Raw genomic sequence first — 23,151 nt, 5'->3', positions numbered from 1 at the left:
AAAGACTGATAAAAATGAGTATGAGAACACCATGACACTAAAATTAAATGTTCCTGTGATAGCTCGTGATTCCCTGAGAGTTAAGTTCTCTCAATTCCCTAGAAACCTTTGGGTTTTTCATGGATACCTGGAATTGGCTGGCCTTGGCTTTTGATACTGGTTGACCAAGGATTACAATGCGAAATCTAATGAGAACCTCATGAGAGAATGTCTTTGGTTAGGATACTTTCCATTATTAAGTAGTAACCTGAAGCTTTAGTAATAAGAGCATCATGTGTTTGTTCATCACTTTAAAATGTTGTGTTTCAGATGGTCAAAAAGACATCGAAGATGAACTTACAACAGGTCTTGAGTTGGTGGACTCCTGTATTAGATCCTTGCAGGAATCAGGAATACTTGACCCACAGGATTATTCCACAAGTGAAAGTAAGTCAAATGACAATGATGCTTGAAGACAATTTTAAAATATAAGAGTATACTTTATTCTAATATAATTAACATAAAAAGCTATATCTAAGAGGACTTCAACCTGTGTTTGTACATGTTTTATCCATTTCAGTCCACTCTCATCTAATTCCTTCCCACATCACCCATCCCAACTCACGTTAGATTATAGTCTCTCTTAAGTCAGCAATTGAATCTAGATTCCTCACAAATTACTGACAGAGTGGGGATTCTCACCAATTTTCTGATATCCTTTTTGGCACCTAACCAGACTATCACATTGAATGAACTCACCATATATTTGTTTAACCAGTACAGTGTCTGCTTTGAAATTTACTGTGAATGCTTTACATACACAGATCATTGTTGGTGGAGATCATAAACAGTACAACAGCTATGCAACAAAATAGAAAGAATCAATGAAATATATTCAGGACTAACTACTTAGTATTATGCTATAGTACTCTGCAGTAGCCCCTTGTATTTCTATATGTAGCCACCTTGAATTTGCATATTAACCTCGACAGAATATTTTAAAATTTCTTCATCTCCTCCTAATTATATATATTTTCAACCATAGTGGTTGAGGCTTAGGAATAAAAGTGCTGTGAATTGAAATGAGCTTCACTTTAATAAATCATAAAAATCTCTTGACTTAGTTTAATAAAATCCCACAAAAAGCTAAAAATGAAATCATTAAAACATATATCACACTGGTAATTTCTATATCAGAAATCAGTGGAGCATTTCATTTCTTAATTAAAAAAAATAAAATCTCCTTGAATACCCATCAAGGTTTGCTATTTAAAAGGAAGATATAAGAATAAGATAGCATACTTATCTTGAAACCATTAAATTTATACATTAGTTCACTTTCTCTACAATTTTTATAACACCACTACTCTTAGGATAACATCATCATGAATATCCAGATTTATTTAAACCCATTTGAATCCCCTCAATAAAACTTCTAAAATAAGATGCATGATTTATAGTGTATGCTTGTTATCTGTATTTTATATTTTAGAATGTAGCCTCATTACTTATCTCTCAGTCAATAAATGTATTTCTCTTATAGGGGTAGTTGTAGTCTGACTTATATTTAATTAATATTTGAGGCACATGTACTCACTTTGTTAGAGTAAGGAAAATAGAGATAAAATAGTGTGTCTTGTGAGAGAGTTGATATTTGATATCATATTTTTCATATGATAATAGAGAAACATTCTCTTATGAGCTTAGGAGAGGGAATAACCTTCAATACACAGAAGGTACAGAAAAAAAGAAGGAAGAGAAGTAAAATAAGAGGCAAACAAGTTGAAACAGGAGGGATGAATCAAGTATATTAGTCTCGCCCTACAGGTGAGCACACTGAATTCTTTGAAAAGAATAAAAAGTTTGTAATAAAGATAAGATAGTTATGTGATGTTGATAAGGGATATATTTATATTAATGAAACAAATGTTGAAGTTCAAGGAACAGAGTAGTAACAGCAATTATAATCAATATAAACTAGGATTGGGAAGAATTTGTGAGATGAAGTGGAATTTAATGCAGGAACATTAGGCCAGGTCAAAGAGGAATTATCTAGTGAAAATGTTTTTGCTTATAAGGATGTGATAAACTCATACTAACATCTAGTGAACGTGATGTACCAAACAGAATAATACCTGAATATTAAAATAAAAATTATTAAGAATGAACAGAGAAATTGATGAAAAATACCATTGTGAACATTTCAATGCACAGAATCAGACAGAATTCAGGAAGGGAAAGACACGTAAAATTGGAATACATAATCGACAAACCAATGTAATAACTATATCTAAAAAGTTAGATCCATTGAATGATAGTATACATTTGTTATATATGTCCAGGAAAACTTAGAAGACTTGATCAGCTATAGGGCAGTAAAGACAATCCTAAAAATTAAAAAGTACAGAGGGGTGCCCGGGTGGATCAGTCAGTTAAGCATCTGATTCTTGATTTCATCTCAGGTCATGATCTCATGGTTCATGAGATCGAGCCCCACATTGGGCTCTGCACTGAAAGCATGGAGCCTGCTTGGGATTCTTAATCTCTCCCCTCTCTTTGCTCCCCCACCCCACCCCAGTCATGCTTTCTCTCTCTCTCTCTCTCTCTCTCTCTCTCTCTCTCTCTCTGTCTCAAAAAAAAAAAAAAAGTCATCTTAAAAAAAAAGTATAGAAAGGCCACCCTCTTTGGTAATAATCTAGTAAAATTAAAAGTAAATACAATGATAAAATATATCCATGGTAAAATTAAGAAAATGCATTTGAATCTACAAATAAAAATAGAAATAAAAAGAAAGTTACATACTATTTAAAAAGCAAGTAAAATAGCAGGGCGCCTGAGTGGCTCAGTCGATTAAGTGTCCAACTCTCGCTTTTTGGCTCAGGACATAATCTCACAGCTCATGGGTTCGAGCCCTGCATCAGGTACCATGCTGATGGAGCAGAGCCTGCCTGGGATTCTCTCTCTCCCTCTCTGTCGCTCCCCTTCTCTACCCTTCTCAAAAACAAACTTAAAAAATAAATAAACAGAAACAAATAGAATAGTGATATTTTATAATGAAAATACAGGGGTATTTACTGTACTCAGTAAATCTTAACTTTAGGGGTGCCTGGGTGGCTCAGTCGGTTGGGCAACCGACTGTGGCTCAGGCCATGACCTAGCGGTTTGGGAGTTCGAGCCCCGCGTCGGGCTCTGTGCTGACAGCTCGGAGCCTGGAGCCTGCTTCGGATTCTGTGTCTCCCTCTCTCTCTGCCCCTCCCCAACTCACACTCTGTCTCTCTCTGTCTCAGAAATAAATAAATATAAAAAAAAATTTTTTTAACAAAGATCAGATCAAAGAATGTAGTACTCATTTTGGGGAAACCTTAAAAAGAGCTAAATAAACCAAAGAAATTAGAAAGATGGGAATAATAAAAGTAATGCAGAGATAAAGTAATATAAAATAGTAGAAGAGATAAATAAAGTGATAAAAGGAGTAAATATAGGAACTTAAAAAAAATTTTAATCAACTGATAATCCTGAGTTTTCCTAATTGAAACACTCTATACACATGAGAGAAATGGAATGAATTTTTAGTGTTCACTTTTCGCTTCCTGTAATATGTGTTCAAAAATTATCTACAAAAGATGTATCTTTGTTCCAGGAAACTTAAATACTCCAGTAGGGTTTTTTGGAATGTATTTGGTAACTGCTGGATTTTTGTCTTTTGGAAAGATTAGTTATGTCCTGTTACTATGTACTGGGTTATTTTGAAGACTCCTAGGATTTTAGTTGTTTGTTTTTCCTGCAAGCCCCTGCTTTGTTGTTTGAGATAGAAAAGTAACAAGGAAAAATAAACCAAAAACAAAAACAAAAAAACTCAAATAACCCAGGTGATAAAATCACCATCCAAAACTTTTATGCCAAAGGATCAAAAACCACAATGAAGAGTATTGTTACTCTTTTTTTCTTTTAATGTTTCTTTATTTATGAGAGAGAAAGAGAGACAGCCGGGGAGGAGCAGAGAGAGAGACACACACAGAATCTGAAGCTGGCTCCAGCTTCTGAGCTCCAAGCTGTCAGCCCAGAGCTGGACACAGGGCTCGAACTCAACAACGTGAGATCATCTGAGCTGAAGTCGGACACTTATCCGACTGAACCACCAAGGTGCCCCTATTGTAATTCTTCAGATACATTTGTTCTTAATATTTTCAGAGTAACTTTGAGACAGAACTAATGAAGTAAAATTGGGGAAATTATTTTTAATTTTTTAATGATTTATTTATTTTTGAGAGAGAGAGAGAGAGAGAGAGAGAGAGAGAGAGCAGGGGAGGGGCAGAGAGAGACACACACACAGAATCTGAAGCAGGCTCCAGGCTCTGAGCTGTCAGCACAGAGCCCTACGCAGGGCTCGAGCACATGCACCGTGAGATCATGACCTGAGCTGCAGTGGGACACTTATCCAACAGGGCCACCCAGGCATCCCAGGAGACTAATTTTAAAATATTGGGTAGGTAACTATCATTTCAGGGATCAATTACGGCTAATTTTAAGTGTTTAGAAGGCCATAAAATAAAAGTCTCTCTGTTGCTCTTGTATTTGTATCAGGGTCCAGCTGGGAAATAGATTCTCCTCAAGAGTTTCACTGAAGAGAAGTTCATTAAGGGACTATTTGCAAAGGAGTGGGCAAGATTGAGGGCATAAAAGGTGTCTGTTGAGGTGCTCAGGTAGCAGCAACAGAGGGCAGCCCTTCCCACAGTGGACATGAAGGAGAAGTCTAGGGAACAGGACCAGCAGTCAAGAGGTGTGGCAGGAGCAGAAGGATAAACACCCTAACTTCCCTCCTCCTGCTTTCTGATGTCCCCATGCCTACTATTGGCCAAATCTGATCACAAACCAAAGAGCAAGGGGCCCTCGTGAGACTCCACATGGCAAAAAGGGCAGAGAATGACTACGGGAGTGAAGAAGCAATCTGCATGACATCCCATTAAGTAGTAGAACAACATACCATGTTTATGTTCTTGTTTTGTAAACAACACATTGATATCCGGTGACTTTTTGACACATTTCATATAGTTAGTGCAAATCTAACAAATATGTGTCACAGAGTCATTAGGAGAATTGCTGTTGTTTACTGGGGAAGAAAAAAAGTTCTAGAACCTCAGCGATAGAACCTTAGCTTCTCACATAATATACGGCTTGAGCCAAACTGCTGTGGACTAAATACCTTATTTAATCCGTGTATCTTTGGAGATATAAACTCAGAGAGAAGTGTGATTAGATCTTATCCAAAAATTAATAAAACTATTTGCCAGTCAAAATCAGAAATGGAATGGACAACTTTGGAGAAAATGACTTACATGTTTATAGACAATGTTAATTTGTTTAAATATTGTATTTTGAAACCGTAATTATTTTTATCTGGAGCATATTGACAAATTTAAATTCCACCACATTCTAGAAAACCCCAGCATTCGGGAGGATGAAAACCTTAGGAGCTTATTATATTCTGAATGTTATGGCAAAGAAAGGACTGTTATTCTGAGATTTCAAATCAGAACATGTTAAAAAAAATCAAGAATCAATCATGTAACCTACCATTCTGAGCAGATAGAATCCAAATTGAATAATCATATATACTTGGACAGAGGTGGATATGTTATTTACTGTTGATTTACAGTCTGTCATTTTTATTTAATTACTGTGATTATTCTTAATTGTTATGCAGCAAGAGAATTGTTGAGGGATCAAGTTAGTAAGATACTGTAAAATATAACTCCATCGAGTCTTATGCAGTAATAACAATAAAGGTGAGGGAAATCCTTATAAAGTGAATCTTTTCATAATTCCTAGTAAGCATGGCACCAAAGGATGCAGAACACTTTTAGGAGTAAAGGTTTTTATAATAACTAAAATAATCAAAAAATAAATGTATAGACCACAGCTCACAATATTGATATCACGCTCAGGGAAAGAGAACTGGTTCGTTTCATTTTCTTTTCTGGTGGAAACCAGTCCTTAGGTAGACCCAATGAAGAGCCTCTGAGAAGGGGTACAAGGCAGCCCATCCCACCCTTGGAGTCAGAAAACCTGGATTTAAAAGTCCTCCTGCTCCCACTGCTCCACCAGTGGTTGAGAACTATCACCCGGAATCTGGAGATCCCAGGTCTTTTCCTGGAAATGCATTTATTCAAGTTAGTTGAGTTGCTCCTTGGGTTGTTCATTTCCTGTAAAATCACTTCATCTTATGCCTTTGGTTTTTGAAATGCAAATGACAGTCTTCTTTCCAGAAGTTTGTCATGGTTCCAAGTCTAAAATTATCTTTAAATACTACATGCATCTATTTGTTTCCTTTCAAAATTCACTCACATCCATTTCCCTTACTGCCTTTGGTGTCACGGGGCCAGTAGGAAGTTAACAGCGGCAGAAATGGTAAGTACGAGCAAAAGTCAAGGGAAAACACCCAGGTGACACACAGGACATAGTAATATCCACCTAGAAGCTGTAGTTAATTTCCCTTCCAGATGCTCCCTCTGTCAGGTTTGCAACAATTTCTTTTTCTCTGATTTCCTTCTATCACATGGGTATTCAAGGGTCATGTTCTACCTTTTCCAAAGAGGCAAACATGGGAATTGAAGGGATAAACAAAGGCATGAAGTACCAATGCTTCCTTCTCCATTTCCAAAGCAAGGGAAGACATGATGCAAATTTCTCGTTAAAAACATCATTCTCGGGGCGCCTGGGTGGCTCAGTCGGTTAAGCGGCCGACTTCAACTCAGGCCACGATCTCACGGTCCGTGAGTTCGAACCCCGAGTCGGGCTCTGGGCTGATGGCTCAGAGCCTGGAGCCTGCTTCGATTCTGTGTCTCCCTCTCTCTCTCTGCCCCTCCCCCGTTCATGCTCTGTCTCTCTCTGTCTCAAAAATAAATAAAACGTTAAAAAAAATTAAAAAAAAAAAACAAACCAACATCATTCTCACCCGTGTTAGTAGGGTGTCCTGAGATCAAGCACAGAGTTTAAAGCCCGATGAGAATTTTTAATAAAAATAAAATTGGGTTTTGGAATTGTCAAAGTGTCCAAAACACAGGTGTGCAAAACATAAATATGAGTATCGAACAAAAGCTGGTGAAAGGAAGGAAAGGATCAGAACTGGCATGAGTATAAGAAAAGTTACAGAGGCGAACGCCCCGGTGAGAAAGTCAGAACAAGCAAACTCTTTCTCAGGAGACAGTGAAAGGAGGGGCGTTCTGGTAATACCTTGTGGAGACGTCTTGTGAGATTCCCCCAGAACTTAAAACACTCAAACTGCCCCTGGTCAAACAATAAGCCACTGCAACAGCAACTGATACAATCAAAGCATAATACGCTGGGTTTTTATTGCATCAGTATGGGCACAGGTGGTGTTACAGTCATTCATTTTTTTTTTAACATATGTATTAAATACTTATTAAAGGAAGCACAGAGCGTCTCTGCCCTTGTGGCATTTACATGCTAGTCAGCAAAGGCTGAAATCAAGTAATCTGAATACTATAAGGTCAAGTAGATAATGGCTACAAGCAAAAAAAAAAAAAAAAAAAAAAAAAAAAAAAAAGTAAGACGTGGAGTAGAATAGGGTTCTCAAAGTGTACTTGGGCATCGTGGAGCGTCCCGAGACCCTTTCAGGGGGGCTGCAAAGGCATGAGTTTTCACAAAAATCCTACGATGTTATTTGCTTTTGCACGGTCATTCTCGCCCAGTGAGGGTGAAGGCGTCTCACTGGAGCCACGTTACAGGGGTTTTCCAGAGGCCACATGGTGCGTGACGGCATCACTGTCATCCGTTTCAAAGATCTTTCGGTTTTAATATAGTGAATAACATTCTCTATCACCCATATAAATAAAAGCTCTTTGCAGTCCTCAGTGATTTTTTAGAAGCATGAAAGTGTTATGAGAACTGCTCTTGTTTTGAAAGAATGATCAAAGGCCCAGGAAGACCTCCTTTGGGAGAAGATGTTGGATTAGGGACCTGAGTTCCTCGTCGAGTTCCTCGGCGCCCCGAGAATGATGTTTTTAACGAGAAATTTGCATCATGTCTTCCCTTGCTTTGGAAATGGAGAAGGAAGCATTGGTACTTCATGCCTTTGTTTATCCCTTCAATTCCCATGTTTGCCTCTTTGGAAAAGGTAGAACATGACCCTTGAATACCCATGTGATAGAAGGAAATCAGAGAAAAAGAAATTGTTGCAAACCTGAGAGAGGGAGCATCTGGAAGGGAAATTAACTACAGCTTCTAGGTGGATATTACTATGTCCTGTGTGTCACCTGGGTGTTTTCCCTTGACTTTTGCTCGTACGGAATGCACAGCCAAGTCCTGCAGATTTCTAAGGGAAAAGTCTGTGATTTGTGGCAAATCACACACTGGTTCTTTAAGTTAGTATACTCCATAAATAAATTAGTTTTCAGCATTTAGCTTTTAAATTTTGTTTCCTGCTAAACTGGTTTATATTAATTTTCTGTTTCTTTTCATAATTCTTGGTAATAAGAAATATGGATGTATTATCTTTAGGCAATTAATTTATGAAGAAATATATATAATGCTTTTCCTCTGTGTGCTACATTAAGTTTTTTAAATGGTAAATAATCTGAAGATAAAACTTTACAAGGAAATAGTTGGGAATTGTAATGAGCTATAAAAAAAATACTGTTCTGTGATTATAACATCATGTAAAATCCCATGCATAATAAAATTCTTGAGCGATACATTTTAAACTAAAGTTATACATTTGAAGTTCATTTTGTGGTAAATGTCATTTTGTTAATTCCCCTCTATTGGTTACAGCTGTAAAGAAACTGAGTTGTTGCATAAGTGTGAGTACATTACCGACCTTCTATTTATCCATATACAATAGGAAAACTTGAAAAAGCCCACTGATTAGGACAATAGCATTGGTTGAATCTAAATCAGTTTAAAAACTAAATGAGTACTTTTCTAATCCTGGGACCACTAGAGCTGTAATTTTCACCTAAAGCATTGCAGACTGCAAGCAGCTGCCCAGACAAATTTGACATTCTGCGGACAGACTTAAAAATCAAGTGTAGAAACACACCTGTCCTCGGAATAATTCCACATCACTCGGAGCTTCCTTGCATAACAACCTTCTCGAGCTTTTTTCTTTGGTTAATGCTAGGAATAGTGGATGGGCCTAACTACCATTTTCAGGGAAATTCCTCAGTGAAACGCCTACAGTTGAGCTTTGAGAGTTACTAGTGAAGATTAGAAGAAAATAACTAGTTTAACACCACGAGCCACCTGTATTCCAAGTAAGCTTAAGCTGACAAGTTTTCCAGAATTCACAAAGAGGAAATGGCCACTCTAAATGAAACTGATTAGTAGTTCGATTTAAATAAAAGTCAATATTTGTACTCTATAAAGTTAACTTGCAGTTAGATATGACCAAAATGCTATGAGCTTATTAAAATCAATTTGATAATCTTACAAATAATTGACAACTTCTCATTGATTTTGTGATTTATAACAGCCCATTTGTATATGTCTATATAATTTCCACCAACTGTTTCCTCTATTCTTGGTCAACATTTTTTTTATAAAGAAAGATGTTCTCTTTCTCTTCAGTTGATGTGGCTCTGAGAGTTTACGCTCATTGAAAGCACAATAACACTTAACCTTCAAATCATTCTTAACCTCCCAGAAAGACTGGAGAATGAGAGGGTAGAAATGAATGCAGAGTCTGTCAGTTATAGATGTATGTGAATCTAGGTGGCGTTATCCTTCATGGTCTATGTAAAGATAAGTTTTTATATCATTTTGACAGACTCAATTTAGCCTAAGAGTAAATGTTTCTAAACTTCCTGACAAACGTAAATCTAAACAAAGCTGCCAAAGTCAGGTGTCCAGTCCTGAAAGGGTCTGTCTCAGTTTGCGTGTTTATTATTCCTTTGATAATCCTGAATTAACAGCCTCAACAGAACATTCATGGAGTGCCTGTCTGAGGCATTGCCTAATTCTAATGGTTTATTTTAGTGCATTCTTGTTAGTAACGCTTTGTTTTTAATGGTAAAAATGACCCTTTGGAGTTAAATTGATAATCACCCCTTAGAAACCTTATCTTTTTTTCCCCCCTAAGTGTATTTATTTATTTTGAGAGAGAGAGAGCGAGAGCGAGCAGAGAAGGGGCAGAGAGAGAGGGAGAGAGAGAATCCCAAGTAGACTCCATGCTGTCAGCACAGGGCCCACCATGGGGCTCGATCTCAGGAACGATGAGATCACGACCTGAGCTGAAATCAAGAGTCAGATGCCTAACCGACTGGGCCACCCAGGCGCTCCTAGAAACTGTCATTCTTGTGGCTTCAACTTCCACTATTGATGACTTTGGTAGCTCTGTCTCTGTCCTCAAGTCTCACCCACGTGCAATCAAACTTTGATCTTGGAAATTGCCAGGTTATATTTGAGCCGGTACTAAAATCAAGCTCAGAGTCCCTTTCTAACTACATAAATCCTCACCATCTCCTTCTGCTCTGTAATTTAAAAATTAAGCCCATCCTTCCGTAAAACACACCCACTAATTTCTCTGCTTGGGAATGCCACATCGTTGGGAGTTTCGGCTTTCCCGCCCTCACCTGTGAGCGTGTGTTGTATTCTGGGACAGGTGCTCAAGTAAAGCAGACCAGAATTAGCAACTCCCAATAAATCACCTTAGAACTTACAGATTCAGAAGGTACGTGCATGATTACACCAGTGCATTACTGTCTGCTCGCTTTTCTGGGAAGACTTACTCTGCACTGTGCGAACCTCCCGGGCTCCCACTGCAGTGCTCGCAGTCAGCTACACGGTGGAGTCATTTTGTCTCGGCTTCACTCCTGCCCTCTTCGTCACTAAGTCCCCGTGAGCTTTTCTTTTAAAACGTCTCCCAGCTGTGCACCTCTCTCTCCCTTCCTCAATTACAGCGGGTTTTCTTTCTCTACACTGCAGGAAATTCCCGGTCCTAGTCTCTCCAGTATCTAAGCAGTGTCCTGCTGCCTTCATTGTAAATGTTCAGAATTCTGGGGCGCCTGAGTGGGTCAGTCCATGAAGCGTGCACCTCTTGGTTTCGGCTCATTTCATGATCTTGCAGTTCACAGGACTGAGCCCTGCTCTAGACTGTGTGCTGACAACGTGGGGCCTGCTTGGGATCCTCTCTCTCCCTCTCTTCGCCCCTCCCCTGCTCATGCTATCTCTCTCTCTCTCTCAAAATAAATAACTAAACTTAAAAAAAAAAAGTTCAGAATTCTGCTTCCATCCTATTACCCTCCGTCTGGAGAACCCATTGCTGTGTGATACTGTACAAATCTCCCTGTCAAATGCTTAAAATTTCTCAAGAGTCTGGGCTGCTCAGAGGGTTAAAGCAACCCGGTGGGGGTAGGATGAATTCTCTCTGAGCCATCAGGCATCAAGGCAGGCTGCAAGGAGGAGGTGACATTTAAACATCACTTTAAGGATGAGTTTTGATATTGACAGAGAAATGAATCTTAAGCTGAGGGGACAGAGAGAACCTTTGCTTTCTCATCTCTTGGCTCTGACGACTAGGTGTTGTTTGGGTTTGTTTTCAATTTTAAGCAGGCCACTTTAATGATGTGCCTTGAATGTCTCATTTGTAAAATGAAAGCTCACGAGGTGTTGAAGGGAAACATTAAGTGATACCTGGGATAGTACTGGAATAAGGTTTTCGGGACAAACAAATCCCAATCAAGGTTTTGTTATTATCAGACCACGTGGCTATGTGATTAGATCTAATGACTAACTAAAAACGGACATCCCTAAAGGAGTTTATGCTTTTGCGAACATTTTTCCATCCATTGTCTCCTTAGGTGCTCAAATTTGCCAAGATTAACATTTGTAGAGACACAGTGATGGAGTGTGGTTAAGAACACACGCTCTGAAGCCAGATGCCTCACCTGCAGGCAGCCCTGGGTGTCCTCAGTTAGTGCCCCTCTCAGTCCTGCTGACACAAACAGGATGGTTGGAGGTGCCTTCCCACTGGCTCCTTGTGAAGATTCGGTGAGCTAAGCAATGCCAGCTGTTCTGGACGGTCCCCAGAACCTAGAAAGTACTCAGTGAAGGTTAGCTTCTGTTACTGACACATCAGTATCCTCATCATCTCTGCTTTTATAAACATGGAGGTCTCCTGAGTTCTAGTTCTGGATTCTTTTCAACCCACCCCATTGGCATGACTGTGACCTACATAATGACTTAGGAAAAACGCACTGCAGGTCTCTGGCCTTTTCTGTGTTATTGCAAAGTATGTAGCTGAATTAAGGGTTACTGTTTTCTGAGATCAATATTTAGCTACAGAAGGCAAGAATGAACAATTCCAGAAGTCTCTTTAAACCTGTGCAGAATAAGTGCATATAATCATGAAAACTCTAGAATTTCTAGCTCAGTTAGGAAAAAGCAGACTATATATTACAGTATATGTGCTAATACGACCTGTGAGTCTGAATTTTTATGCACAAAATTAGCCTTTCAAGCTTTCTACCTGCCTAGGCTGATCTCTGCCCCACTGACGGTGCATAGCAAGCTTCCCCAGCCAATACCAGAGTCTCGAAGGAGAGGTTCTTTGGGGGCGTACCACAGTCTGAGGCATAGAGCTTTCTCCTGCAAACAAATTGGCTTCTCTTTAGGGAAGAATTTTTCAACCTTAAAGTATCAGTTTGTGTATAGGACTTAATACTGCTTGGATACTAAACAGCACCTACCCCTAGACTTGGGGATAGAAGATGAGGATCTGAGTCCTATCTTCGTTTTACCAAGTGCATGACACTGGCTGACCAACCCTTCAGCCTCTCCACACCTCTGTTTGCGTTTCTGAGAATAAAAAGATTCAAGGACGGTTGTTTTCACAGATTGCTATGTGGTCTCTAGTCAATTCATGTATGTGAAAGCACACAGAGATATTATTGAGATACTGGTATTATACTCAAGATGCATTGCTTCAGGTACCTTTCTAGGTTCAATGGAAGGTTTTATGTCCCTCTATTCTGCAGTTCCCTTGGAATTTCTCCCCTGTGTCCAGTTGGATTATTGTGTCTTGATCAGATCAAGGACGCATATAATCTTGAATTTTAACTATTTACCAGGTAATCATTTCACCTCCTCTTCCCAGTCCCCCAGAACTGAGTCATATTGAGCAGACCCCTGGGCTCAGCTTTGAGGACTATTCCACCTGGGGGAAGGTCCAGAATGGTCAAAGAAGTCACAGTCAATGCCCTGGAAATATGCTTCCCATACCAGAGGGTAGCTGTTGCTTTCTGTGACCTACTAAGACTTGGAGATCCGCTGTTGCTCATAGTTTTCGTTTTTTCTGGAAGAGTTAATTGCCCTAAAGGCAACATTCCATTTCCCTAGGTGGAATTTTAAAGCCCAGTCTCTCCCCACCCCCCACCCTAAGAAATCCTCTCACATCATCCTTATCCCCCAGCAGAATGCTTCATATCCTCAGGACTGTGGTCTAATACTACCTGTAGCCCGAGCCTCTAGGCAAGACTTGATGAAGGAAAAAGTTCTGTAGAAAAAAAACAAATCATAATTTAAAATCCAGAACCATGAATGCTTTCGAAATCCCTGGAAATTTTGTATTTTCTACCTCAATGCACAGTAATGTTAATAAGCAAATCAATAGTTAGTTATATGTAAATTTTACTTCCATTATAAAGTAATTAAGGATTATCCTATAATTTTAACCTTTTTCATCTTCTCATATAACTTTGCTGTTTAAAATTGGAATGAATAAATGCTGTTCATTTGAAACCTAGTGAGCAATGGAAAATCATTCTAAAAGGCACACAGTGTTTCAGCTCTTGTCCTGTTTCGTCCTTGCCAGGTGATATGTCAGTGCTGTAATATTATGATACATTGCTCATTGTTGCAATTACCTTTGTCAGAGTGCATCTAGGTTTCATGCTTGAGATGTGTGAACAAAGTCATGAGATGGAGAATCTCGGTTTGTTTTCGTTGAGTATTGATCAAATACAACACTGATTCTATAAAAGATGAGCAGATCTGATTATTACGTGATATGTATTTCAGGAGCACATAAATCACATTTTTAATTGAAATTTCTTTGCAAAGGGACTTTAAATTGCTACCTTTAATATCCTGCCTGGAAGGCGTTTGTAGGTTTCTGGTGATGATTTTATGAATCTCTTCAGAATTTACAGAATTGTTTCACTTGCTAACTTCATAGGCAAGAAAGTTCATCAGAGCAAAGTCATTCAGTCTCCCTCAAAGGCAAATAACCGGGACTCACAGTTCTCTTGCTTTATAGATTGTTTCACTGTGTACATGAAATTAAAGATTTTATTTTGTTTTGTTTCACTTTTACTGAAGTTTCCAAAGGTCTGGGCACTGTGGTGTTTCAACTTTCACTGCCCTGGAGATGAACTGTCATGGGGGAGGGGGCATGGCCAGGACAAGCCATTACCTCAGGGCAGAGAGAAGTAACCAAGGGAGGTCTCTGTGGGAAGCCCCCCAGTGGCAAGTAGAATGGTGACCACTGATCTTAAAGGGCCTTCCCTCTCTCACGGTGGCTTGCTCTCCTCCGCTGAGCTGTGATCTTCAGTAGGGTAGCGACCAAGGGGAGCACCTTTGGCTACGGTCTGTAACTGTCCCCCTCCCCACCATGCCTCCCTCTTCTTCCTTCTCCTTGCATTTAGTCCCATCTGCCTCTGCCCCCATCACCCTGGCTCTTCTTCCTTCCGAGGGTTCTTTCGTATCTCAGTCTGCCCCTCACCTGGGCCTCTTGACTCTGTCGGCGCCTTGAAGTTGCCACAGCAGCAGTGGGGACAGTATGTTCCTGGCATCCATAATGAAACTCTGACTGCACTCCCCATAGACACATCGTATTTCTGGTGATTAGGCCTATAATACCATCAGTATGGATTAAACGATTTTTTTGCAGGCTATTGCAATCTTCACCATCTGGTATATACTGTTTGCTTGGGACTCTATTTTCTAAATTACAAGAAAAAGGATTACGATTGTACTTTTGTTATGCCCTTCATGATGAAATTGGGACTGGATGGGAGCATTTTTATATCCTTGCTTGACTTTTTTCCAGATTTCAAAATACCCAGTCTTACCTGTGTCCATAAATTGGCTTATTATTCAATATCCAATGATGAGAAGGTATATTTGCATTGTTTAGAGTTCTCACCAAAGAATTAGAGGGAAGGAAGGCGGAAGAAGTTCTTAAATGGCAAACATTATAGGAACTGATGCTTTTTGAGAAATATACATCACTTTTATACTATCGCAGGTCAAATCTGTGGTTTCATTCGAAACATGAAGCCATGTTATATTCTTGAAAAGAAAGAAGTGGGGAACTTGAAATCTGCCCACATTTATCAGGAATGATACTATTGTCTAAAATAGCCAAAGAGGGCGATTAAGGATGGATGATGATTACAGCGTAGTCTGTGTGTATATAATTATGCTCTATCAAAAGAGGGAGAGACTTTGTGCTGTGGTTCAGATAGCATGAGAAAGCTTGCATTGCCAAGTCCTTCCCACCCAACTCCCCCTCCTCACCCCAAGCCCCTCTCAGACATGCACAAGTGTGCTTGGGCTCTTTTAACCCCCAAGACGAGTCGGTAAAACATTCGATTAAAGACATTTGCTTAAAAAGAAAGTGGGCAAACTCTCACAAGGAGCCCATTGAAATAGAAAGGAATACAATAAAACGCAGTTTCTCATACAAGGTATAATTAAATAGGACGGCCAGGAACTGAGTCTCATATCTCCATCACTTGTAATATCAGCCACATTAGCAACACCAATTTGAGCACTGTATCTTCTCATTGTTCTGCACACGGCTGCGATGGCAAAGATAACCAGCCAGTGGCTGCTTATTCTGTGAGATCAGGGTGAATTCTGCATTGTTTGAAGACCTATTAATATTTTAAACACTGTCTACCCTTCAGGCATTGAGGTATTACATCACTATTTATACAGCGCAATTTGCCACTGCTTGGAAGGTTTCGAGCACTTCAGCATCCTGATAATTAAGTAGGAGATAGAATTATATTAACACAATTAACATGAGCCAAAAGGTAGACTTTTAAATTATTTCAAATGTTTCTGATATTGTGTAATCCAAAAATAACTCCTTGATTAACTAATTTGTCTCATAAGAAATGTCTCTATGTAGGTCAGGATGAGATCACTTGAAAAAACTCTACTCTTTTGAGAACTTTTAAACCGCCAAAAAAGAAAAATCTCATTTAAGAGCTGGAGTCAAATTATATGGTCATTTTAGTTCTCAGAATTCAAAGCATAGATGGCTGGAATCATGCGCGTGTGATAATTCTAGGCTACTCTCAATAAATAATACATGTCATTTCTGCTTCACTGAGGCTGTCACTTACTGCTCTAAATGACTTTCAATGCAGGGCCCAGCCTGCTCTCCCAGAGTGCACTTCAGCTCAATTCCAAACCTGAAGGGTCCTTCCAGTATCCGGCCAGCTACCATAGCAACCAGACCCTGGCCCTGGGTGACACGGCCCCTTCGCAGCTCCCTGCCCGAGGCGCGCAAGCCCGAGGTGCGGCCCACGGCTTCAGCCAGGTACGTGTGGGAATGGGGGATCCACGGCAGCAGGTGGGGAGCAGGGCTGCGAGCTGGCCACCGCGTTCCCTCCTCCCCTCTTCAGGCATGCCCGGTAACTTGGGAAAGTTAGGAAAGATGCCTTCAGGGCTGTGAGTGAAGGAAATGAATGATCAAATACCATTATCAAGTAACACCGAATTGTAGATATTTTCTTGAGGAATGTCTGTGGATCACTCCTGCTGTCTGCTTTGTACAGGCTCATCTATGTGAATGTGTGCCTCGTTACTATTTCTGTGTCTATATGGGATATAAATATGACAGACACTCCGAGTTTGTGAGTGCACCTGGAACCAATTTTTTCTCCTGAAAAAAAAAAAAAAAAAGCACGAAATTATTCCTTGGGCATAATCGTATCAAGGAACATAGTATTAATGCATAATCAAGTACACCGAACTCTTCTGTAGATAACTGTGATTAGTTTAGGAGTGGTTACACGTTGTCAGGTTTGATTTTGAAATGTGCCTATAATTGTTTCTTTAAAGCCGCGCACTTTCTCCTGTCGTTTCACAGCACAAATTCATCAGGTGCAGTTGAGATCAGCTCTTGGTAAAGAGAACTAGCTCCTCACCTGAATTTGTTTTTCACGTGAGATGTAAGCGTTATTTACATGTTAATTTGGGGGTGCAGGCTTTAGTTGATCAGCCCACCAGAATTAATGTATTGATTGGAGGGCTCTCTTCTCTTCAGCTACTTTAAACTTACTGTAATCTCTGCATGTTTGGTCCTGGAATGAAGAACCGGCCACCTTCAAAGTAGCCCTTTAAGCTGATGAGCTTCATTTCATCCTTTCTGCACTAACGCTCGGGACCTCCGTACCCCATTACCTCCGCCAGGAACAGTTCCCCAGCTGCACTGCCCATCTGGGGGCTTCCAACGACCAAACCCATCCATCTCTGTTATCAGTTTATCGTTACTACACATCCGTGGATCTTTCCACCTAAAAACTGAAAGCAACCTGAGGGCAGGGCCATTTTCCTCTTTTATCAGCAGCCCCTAGCCATCCCGGTGGCCCTCTGGAAATGTCTGCAGACAGGTAGGAGGTAAGGCGAGCCAGAATGGCATATGGTATAGTCACCGGGAGATGCTGATTTTCAGTGACATGGACACAGAGAAGCATGAACTGAAAAGTCTCAGTGCATTTCAATTATTAAATTATTGCCCTGGCAATATGTTAAACATATGATTACCTCCTGCAGGCAACACCCTTGTCCGTCAGTGGCTTTGTGACTTTTACCTTCTTGGGGATGCCAAGCACAGGGTATGTGAATAAAAGGGAGGGGTAAATAAAACATTCCACTGAGAAGATTGGCCGGCTCCCCTGTTGTGGTGCAGTGTGTGACCCTTGCGGTGCTTGATTTTTTTTTTAATGTTTATTTATTTTTGAGAGAGTGAGAACGTGAGCGGGGAAGGAGCAGAGGGGGAGAGAGAGAGAGAGAGAGAGAGAGAGAGAGAATCTGAAGTAGGCTCCAGGCTCTGAGCTGCCAGCACAGAGCCCAACACGGGACTCAAACTCACAGACCGTGAGATCATGACCTCAGCCGAGGTCGGACCCTTAACCCACTGAGCCACCCAGACACCCCAGGATCACTGTTCTTTAAATGTACTGGTCTGTTCTATTTCCCTGAAAGAAAGATGCAAGGATATGCGAGGGACTATCTAAAAATGGTTTTTAATTTATTACAAAAAAATCATACACACATGCATTTATCACATATACATAATACTGCGTATTTTTTCATTACCTAAGAACATTCATTATGTGATGTTTGAAACAGTGGGTGTTGTCAGCATAGGAAATATTGTTAGATTTTTTTAATCTAATTTTATTTTATTAAAAGATAAAATGGAAGCTGTGATTTCACTATGTAGATGTAGATTTTTTTTTCTCAAAAGCATCCCATTCTTGAAAGGAACTATTTTTCTCCTTCTCATCTGTCTTCTCTTTGACCATGATACAGTGATTGTGGTAGAATGCACTCAATTTTGAATTCTTTGGAAGCAAGCAACTGTATTACACACCCTCTATTATCCTTATATCTGACTATACTTCTAGGTCCAAGAGGCCACATTCAGAAATGAGGAATATTTTATACTCAAATTAACCTGCGAAGGTTATGAATTTAGCTTTTACCAGCCTCCTAGAACTTCTAAGACACACAGGTAGTAAAACAATAAAGTTCTGTCTTTTTAAAAAAATATCTTGAACTCATATTACTCCTGTTTGGCTTTTTTTTTTTTTTTCATAAATACCTAAGACCTCTGTAATTTGAGCTGAAACACTGAATCAGTTTCTTTTTTTAAATCTGTATTACCATAGCTGAGCATCATGGAAAATAGAAATGTCAATAGAAAATGAAAAATCAGTTAACTTCTCAACTCATCTGTGAGCATCTTCTAAGTTCAATTCACACATAGCTGTATAATGACTAGCTGTTAAAGCAAAGCTTTCTTATAAAATTAATAGCTACCATTTTAAAAAAATTTTTTTTAATGTTTATTTATTTTTGAGACAGAGAGAGACAGAGCATGAATGAGGGAGGGTCAGAGAGAGAGGGAGACACAGAATCGGAAGCAGGCTCCAGGCTCTGAGCCATCAGCACAGAGCCTGACGCGGGGCTTGAACTCATGGACCGTGAGATCATGACCTGAGCTGAAGTCGCTCGCTTAACCGACTGAGCCACCCAGGCGCCCCAATAGCTACCATTTATTAAGCACGCAGAAGTAATCTGTTTTACGTGCATCATCTTATTTCATGCCCACCACGGGGCTGTATTAGTATCTACACTTTAAAGACGGGAAAATTCAAGCTCATCACATTTAGAGACGTTGTCACACACCATTTTAAGGAAGCAGTGGTAAAACAGGGCACAAAATCTGGACTGAGTTGAAGCCTAGTGATTCCAGCACTGTTTCATAGGTTTCCTTTTATTATTGACCATGTCAACAGCTTGGATCTAGTCAGAGGTCTATAAATGTGGACAAGCAGTATGGTGGTTTATCTACTTCTGTGTTATAGAAGTTCTGTTTGGAGCTAATTCTTTCATTCAGTACTTAACATGGGAGTATAACAGTGGAAACTCAGAATGACAGGACTGGGCCTCACATTAAAAGTCTGCTTTAAAATTTAATCAGAAAATGTAACAAAGTTGTAAAGATATCAAAGCTATGTAGTTGAAGTCATCAGGGTTATAGTTTGAAGACGTCTATAAATGTGCATGTTCAAAGTGATAACTTAAGTTTGAGCCAAAAGTGACTGGTATACTCATTTACTCTGGCAGGTGGGTGGATGGAAAGTCTGAACATTCAAAGCAGGGGGTTGTTCTAATCCACTTGATTAACAGGATTGAGGCTGTTGGCAAACACCTAATCTTATTTATTTTACTAAGTGGTAGATCTTGGTACCATGAGTTACTTTTAGCTTTTCTGTGCTGCAGTAGGAAAGTCATGTTTTATTGAATACCCAATAGGACCTCTGACTTCAAAATAATGTCAGAGAAGCATTGAACAAGTAAACAGTATTTTTAGCTGGCTTTAGCATTATACCTAGAAAGTAGGGGCACCATTTCCCATTCCAATAGCATCCCTTTTGTTTAGATTATCTCGAGAATCCCTCTATTGCAGTGGTTTTTCAGAGCCCAGTGACACATTCTTTTCAATATTCTGACTGGTGTGAAAGCTCATGTCTTCAAGGCTGGATTAATTTTTAGAATACCTTGCAGTTTGAAAGTGCCAGCGGGGCTAGGGAAATTCAAATTATTGCCAACAGATGCCAGACCAAGTTAATAAGGTCAATAATCAATCAACACAAAAACATTTCTTTTTTTTTTGGTTGTTTTGTGTGTGTGTGTGTGTGTGTGTGGGTCTTAAAAAATATGTGTAATTCTAAAGTAAAGCAAATGGTTTTGTGTCTGGCTCATATATCATGTCACCATGCCATGTCAAAGGAGTATCATGTGTGTTCGAAGATTCTAATTTCAATTAAAAAGAAACAACTCTGACTTATTCAGCAGAATAAATGTTGGTGGAGTGACCATCACCCGCTCTACACCAGACCCCGGCAATACATGCGTCACCTACATTGCCCCATCGTATCAGTCTGCAGATAAAACTATGAGTCACAAAAGGTGCAATAGAATATTGATTCTCTGGTGTTGCCCTAACTACAATCCTTGAAAGTCCTTCCCCTCAGATAACTAGGTTGAGTTTAGGAGACTGGGAGGCATAGAAGGTAAGACCCTACCTATCAGCCCCCAGGGCCTTTCTGGGAAGTAACATGAGCCAATTTATGGTTATTCTTTACCCCACCTTGCAGTCTCCATGCCCCAGACTCTAATCAGGCTGTGTAGATAACCTCTCCCTCCCTCCCTCCCTCCGTCCCTTCCTCCTCCAAGTCAACCTTGTCCTTTATGTAACTCTCCTGAGGTGCCCCAGTTACGTTTGTGTATCTATGGGCTATTCTTTTCTTTTTTTTTTAATGTTTATTTATTTTTGAGAGAGAGAGAGAGGGTGCAAGCAGGGGAGGGGCAGAGAGAGAGGGAGACACAGATACCAAAGCAGGCTTCAGGCTCTGAGGTGTCAGCACAGAGCCCAATGCAGGGCTCAAACCCACAAACCGTGAGATGATCGTGACCTGAGCCAAAGTCAGAGGCTTAACCGACCAAGCCACCCAGTCTCCCCATCCGTGGGTTATTCTTTAATGCATCTGAGACGCTTTGTGTGCCTGTTGTAATCCGTGTGCTGTTGTGTGTGCTTGGGAGAGAGCAGGAAAGAAAATAGACACAATCCCCGCCCTCAAGGAACCTACATTCCAGCAGCAGCAATGAGAACGCAGAATATCGACACAGGGAATAAGTAAATTACATAGTTTGTTAGAAAGCGATGATTTCTATGAGGAGGAAATGACGCAGAACAGGATAAACAGGATATGGGACCGGGTGTGGTATATGGGGCCTTGTGCAGAAGGTAAGGATTGGGAAAGACCTGAAGATGGGGAGAGAGGTAGCTGTATGTAGGGGTGTCTTGGGGACACCAAATACGGTGAATGGCTCCCGGATGAGGTGGCCTGGCATCTTGATGGAGCAGCAGGGAAGCTAAAGCGGGTGCAGGACTTTTCAAAGGGGCTGGAAACCCAGCCCGTTATTGTGAGGACCTTGTGTTTTACCCTCAGAGGCACTGCATGGCCTGACGTAGGCCTTGAAAGCATCATTCTACCGTATCACATATAACGCCTGTAGTTAGTCACGCAAGAGTCTGTTTCTTCGATCAGACTGCCTTTGCTGCCAGAGTAAGAACCACACACAGTTGACCTCCATATCCCAAGTGACCGGCCCAGGGTTCACCAGGTGTCCATCAGGCTCCTCAAACCCCAGCCTCCCTCTTAACAGTCGTACCACAGAGGTTGTGGGTAGAGAGCTGATAGAGAAGCTGGATCTCCTCCAGGCTTGTCTGCTTCCGCTCACATCAGATTCCCTGTGGATTATATGAAATGCATTGAGGAGTCGCTCTAAAAATGTCGGTGTCTCCCCATGTGCAAACATGAAGTAGTCTCGCCGAGCATTTCTTCCCTCAAAGAAACAAAATGTGCAAGAGAGAAAGTATATCCCTGTATAAAGGGCACTAGCAGAGTAGCATTGGACCCTCAAGGTTTTAACACCGCTCTCATGTTCTTCCGCAGAACTGATGTAAGTAGGTGTGTATTTATAATTCTAGAAAAATGCCTGCTTGCTGTAGGAAAGTCAGAATCGTATGCTGGTTTGGTGGAATAAAGCTGGGCAATAGTGGATCTATCCTAGAAAAGCAGTAAGCTTTCTCAGAAGCAAAGTTGCCATTTCTTTTTGATGCGGGCCGCTTATTTAATGTGGCACCGACTTTTATGTCTTAAAAGTGCTCATGTAGACTTTATCGTAATTATAAATATGCCATCTGCCCACTTGGGCCAGCGCCCTGGTGTTTGTAGAATTTGGAGCATCTCTTACAGGTGGTGCAGTCTCACATCAGGACGATGTGAAGGTCAAGGGGGTGGAGAGCTCGGGGGATGGTGGCTCAGTGGACAGAGACCCACGTGGTGTAGAGGAGGAGCAAGTCCCCAGTAAACACCGATTTATTGACCGCTGAATGAAAAGGGTCATACAGACAACTGGGGTGACATCACTCCGATTTGCTTCATTATGAGCAAAGTTGTTGTCTGGTAACATTGATGAAGAGAAAAGTCACCCATGACCTTGGGAAACACAAAATTACATGGATGCATTTAGCATATACAGTGCATAGCATTTAGAGGAGAAATCATGCCATTTTGTCTATTTTCCTTGACTTGTCTGTGGCAAACTAGTGGTTCTTTTAAGATAGTTTTCAGATGACCACCTATTGGAAATCTTTCCTCATTGCGCTGCTTTAAAATCTTCCCCCTCCATCTTCTGTTTCCAGTATAAATATATTTAATCTGGCTTCAGTAGGTGAAACATCTCTCCTTGCAGGGAGGGTGTGTGTGTGTTGTACTATAACATTTCCTCTCCTAAGTAAACATTTGATGTGGCTTCTTGAAGTAAATACTAAATGAA

The 23,151-nt window shown here is 40.4% G+C and overlaps 1 protein-coding gene across 6 annotated transcripts in view; it reads left to right on the top strand.

Annotated features, from left to right (window-relative positions):
* Positions 1–23,151, top strand: part of CTNND2 (catenin delta 2) — a 947,889-nt gene that overhangs the window by 509,230 nt on the left and 415,508 nt on the right. For all 6 annotated transcript variants that reach the window (XM_058715770.1, XM_058715751.1, XM_058715761.1 and 3 more), the window contains exons 5-6: positions 310–426; positions 16,377–16,549. In XM_058715770.1, coding sequence (XP_058571753.1) covers positions 310–426; positions 16,377–16,549 — 290 coding nt within the window. The remainder of the gene's footprint in view (positions 1–309; positions 427–16,376; positions 16,550–23,151) is intronic.

This window comes from Neofelis nebulosa, chromosome 1 (assembly GCF_028018385.1).
Source record: "Neofelis nebulosa isolate mNeoNeb1 chromosome 1, mNeoNeb1.pri, whole genome shotgun sequence".
Classification (NCBI taxonomy): domain Eukaryota; kingdom Metazoa; phylum Chordata; class Mammalia; order Carnivora; family Felidae; genus Neofelis; species Neofelis nebulosa.
Note: the sequence above shows the minus strand (reverse complement) of the source record. Positions and strands in the feature narration are given on the sequence as shown.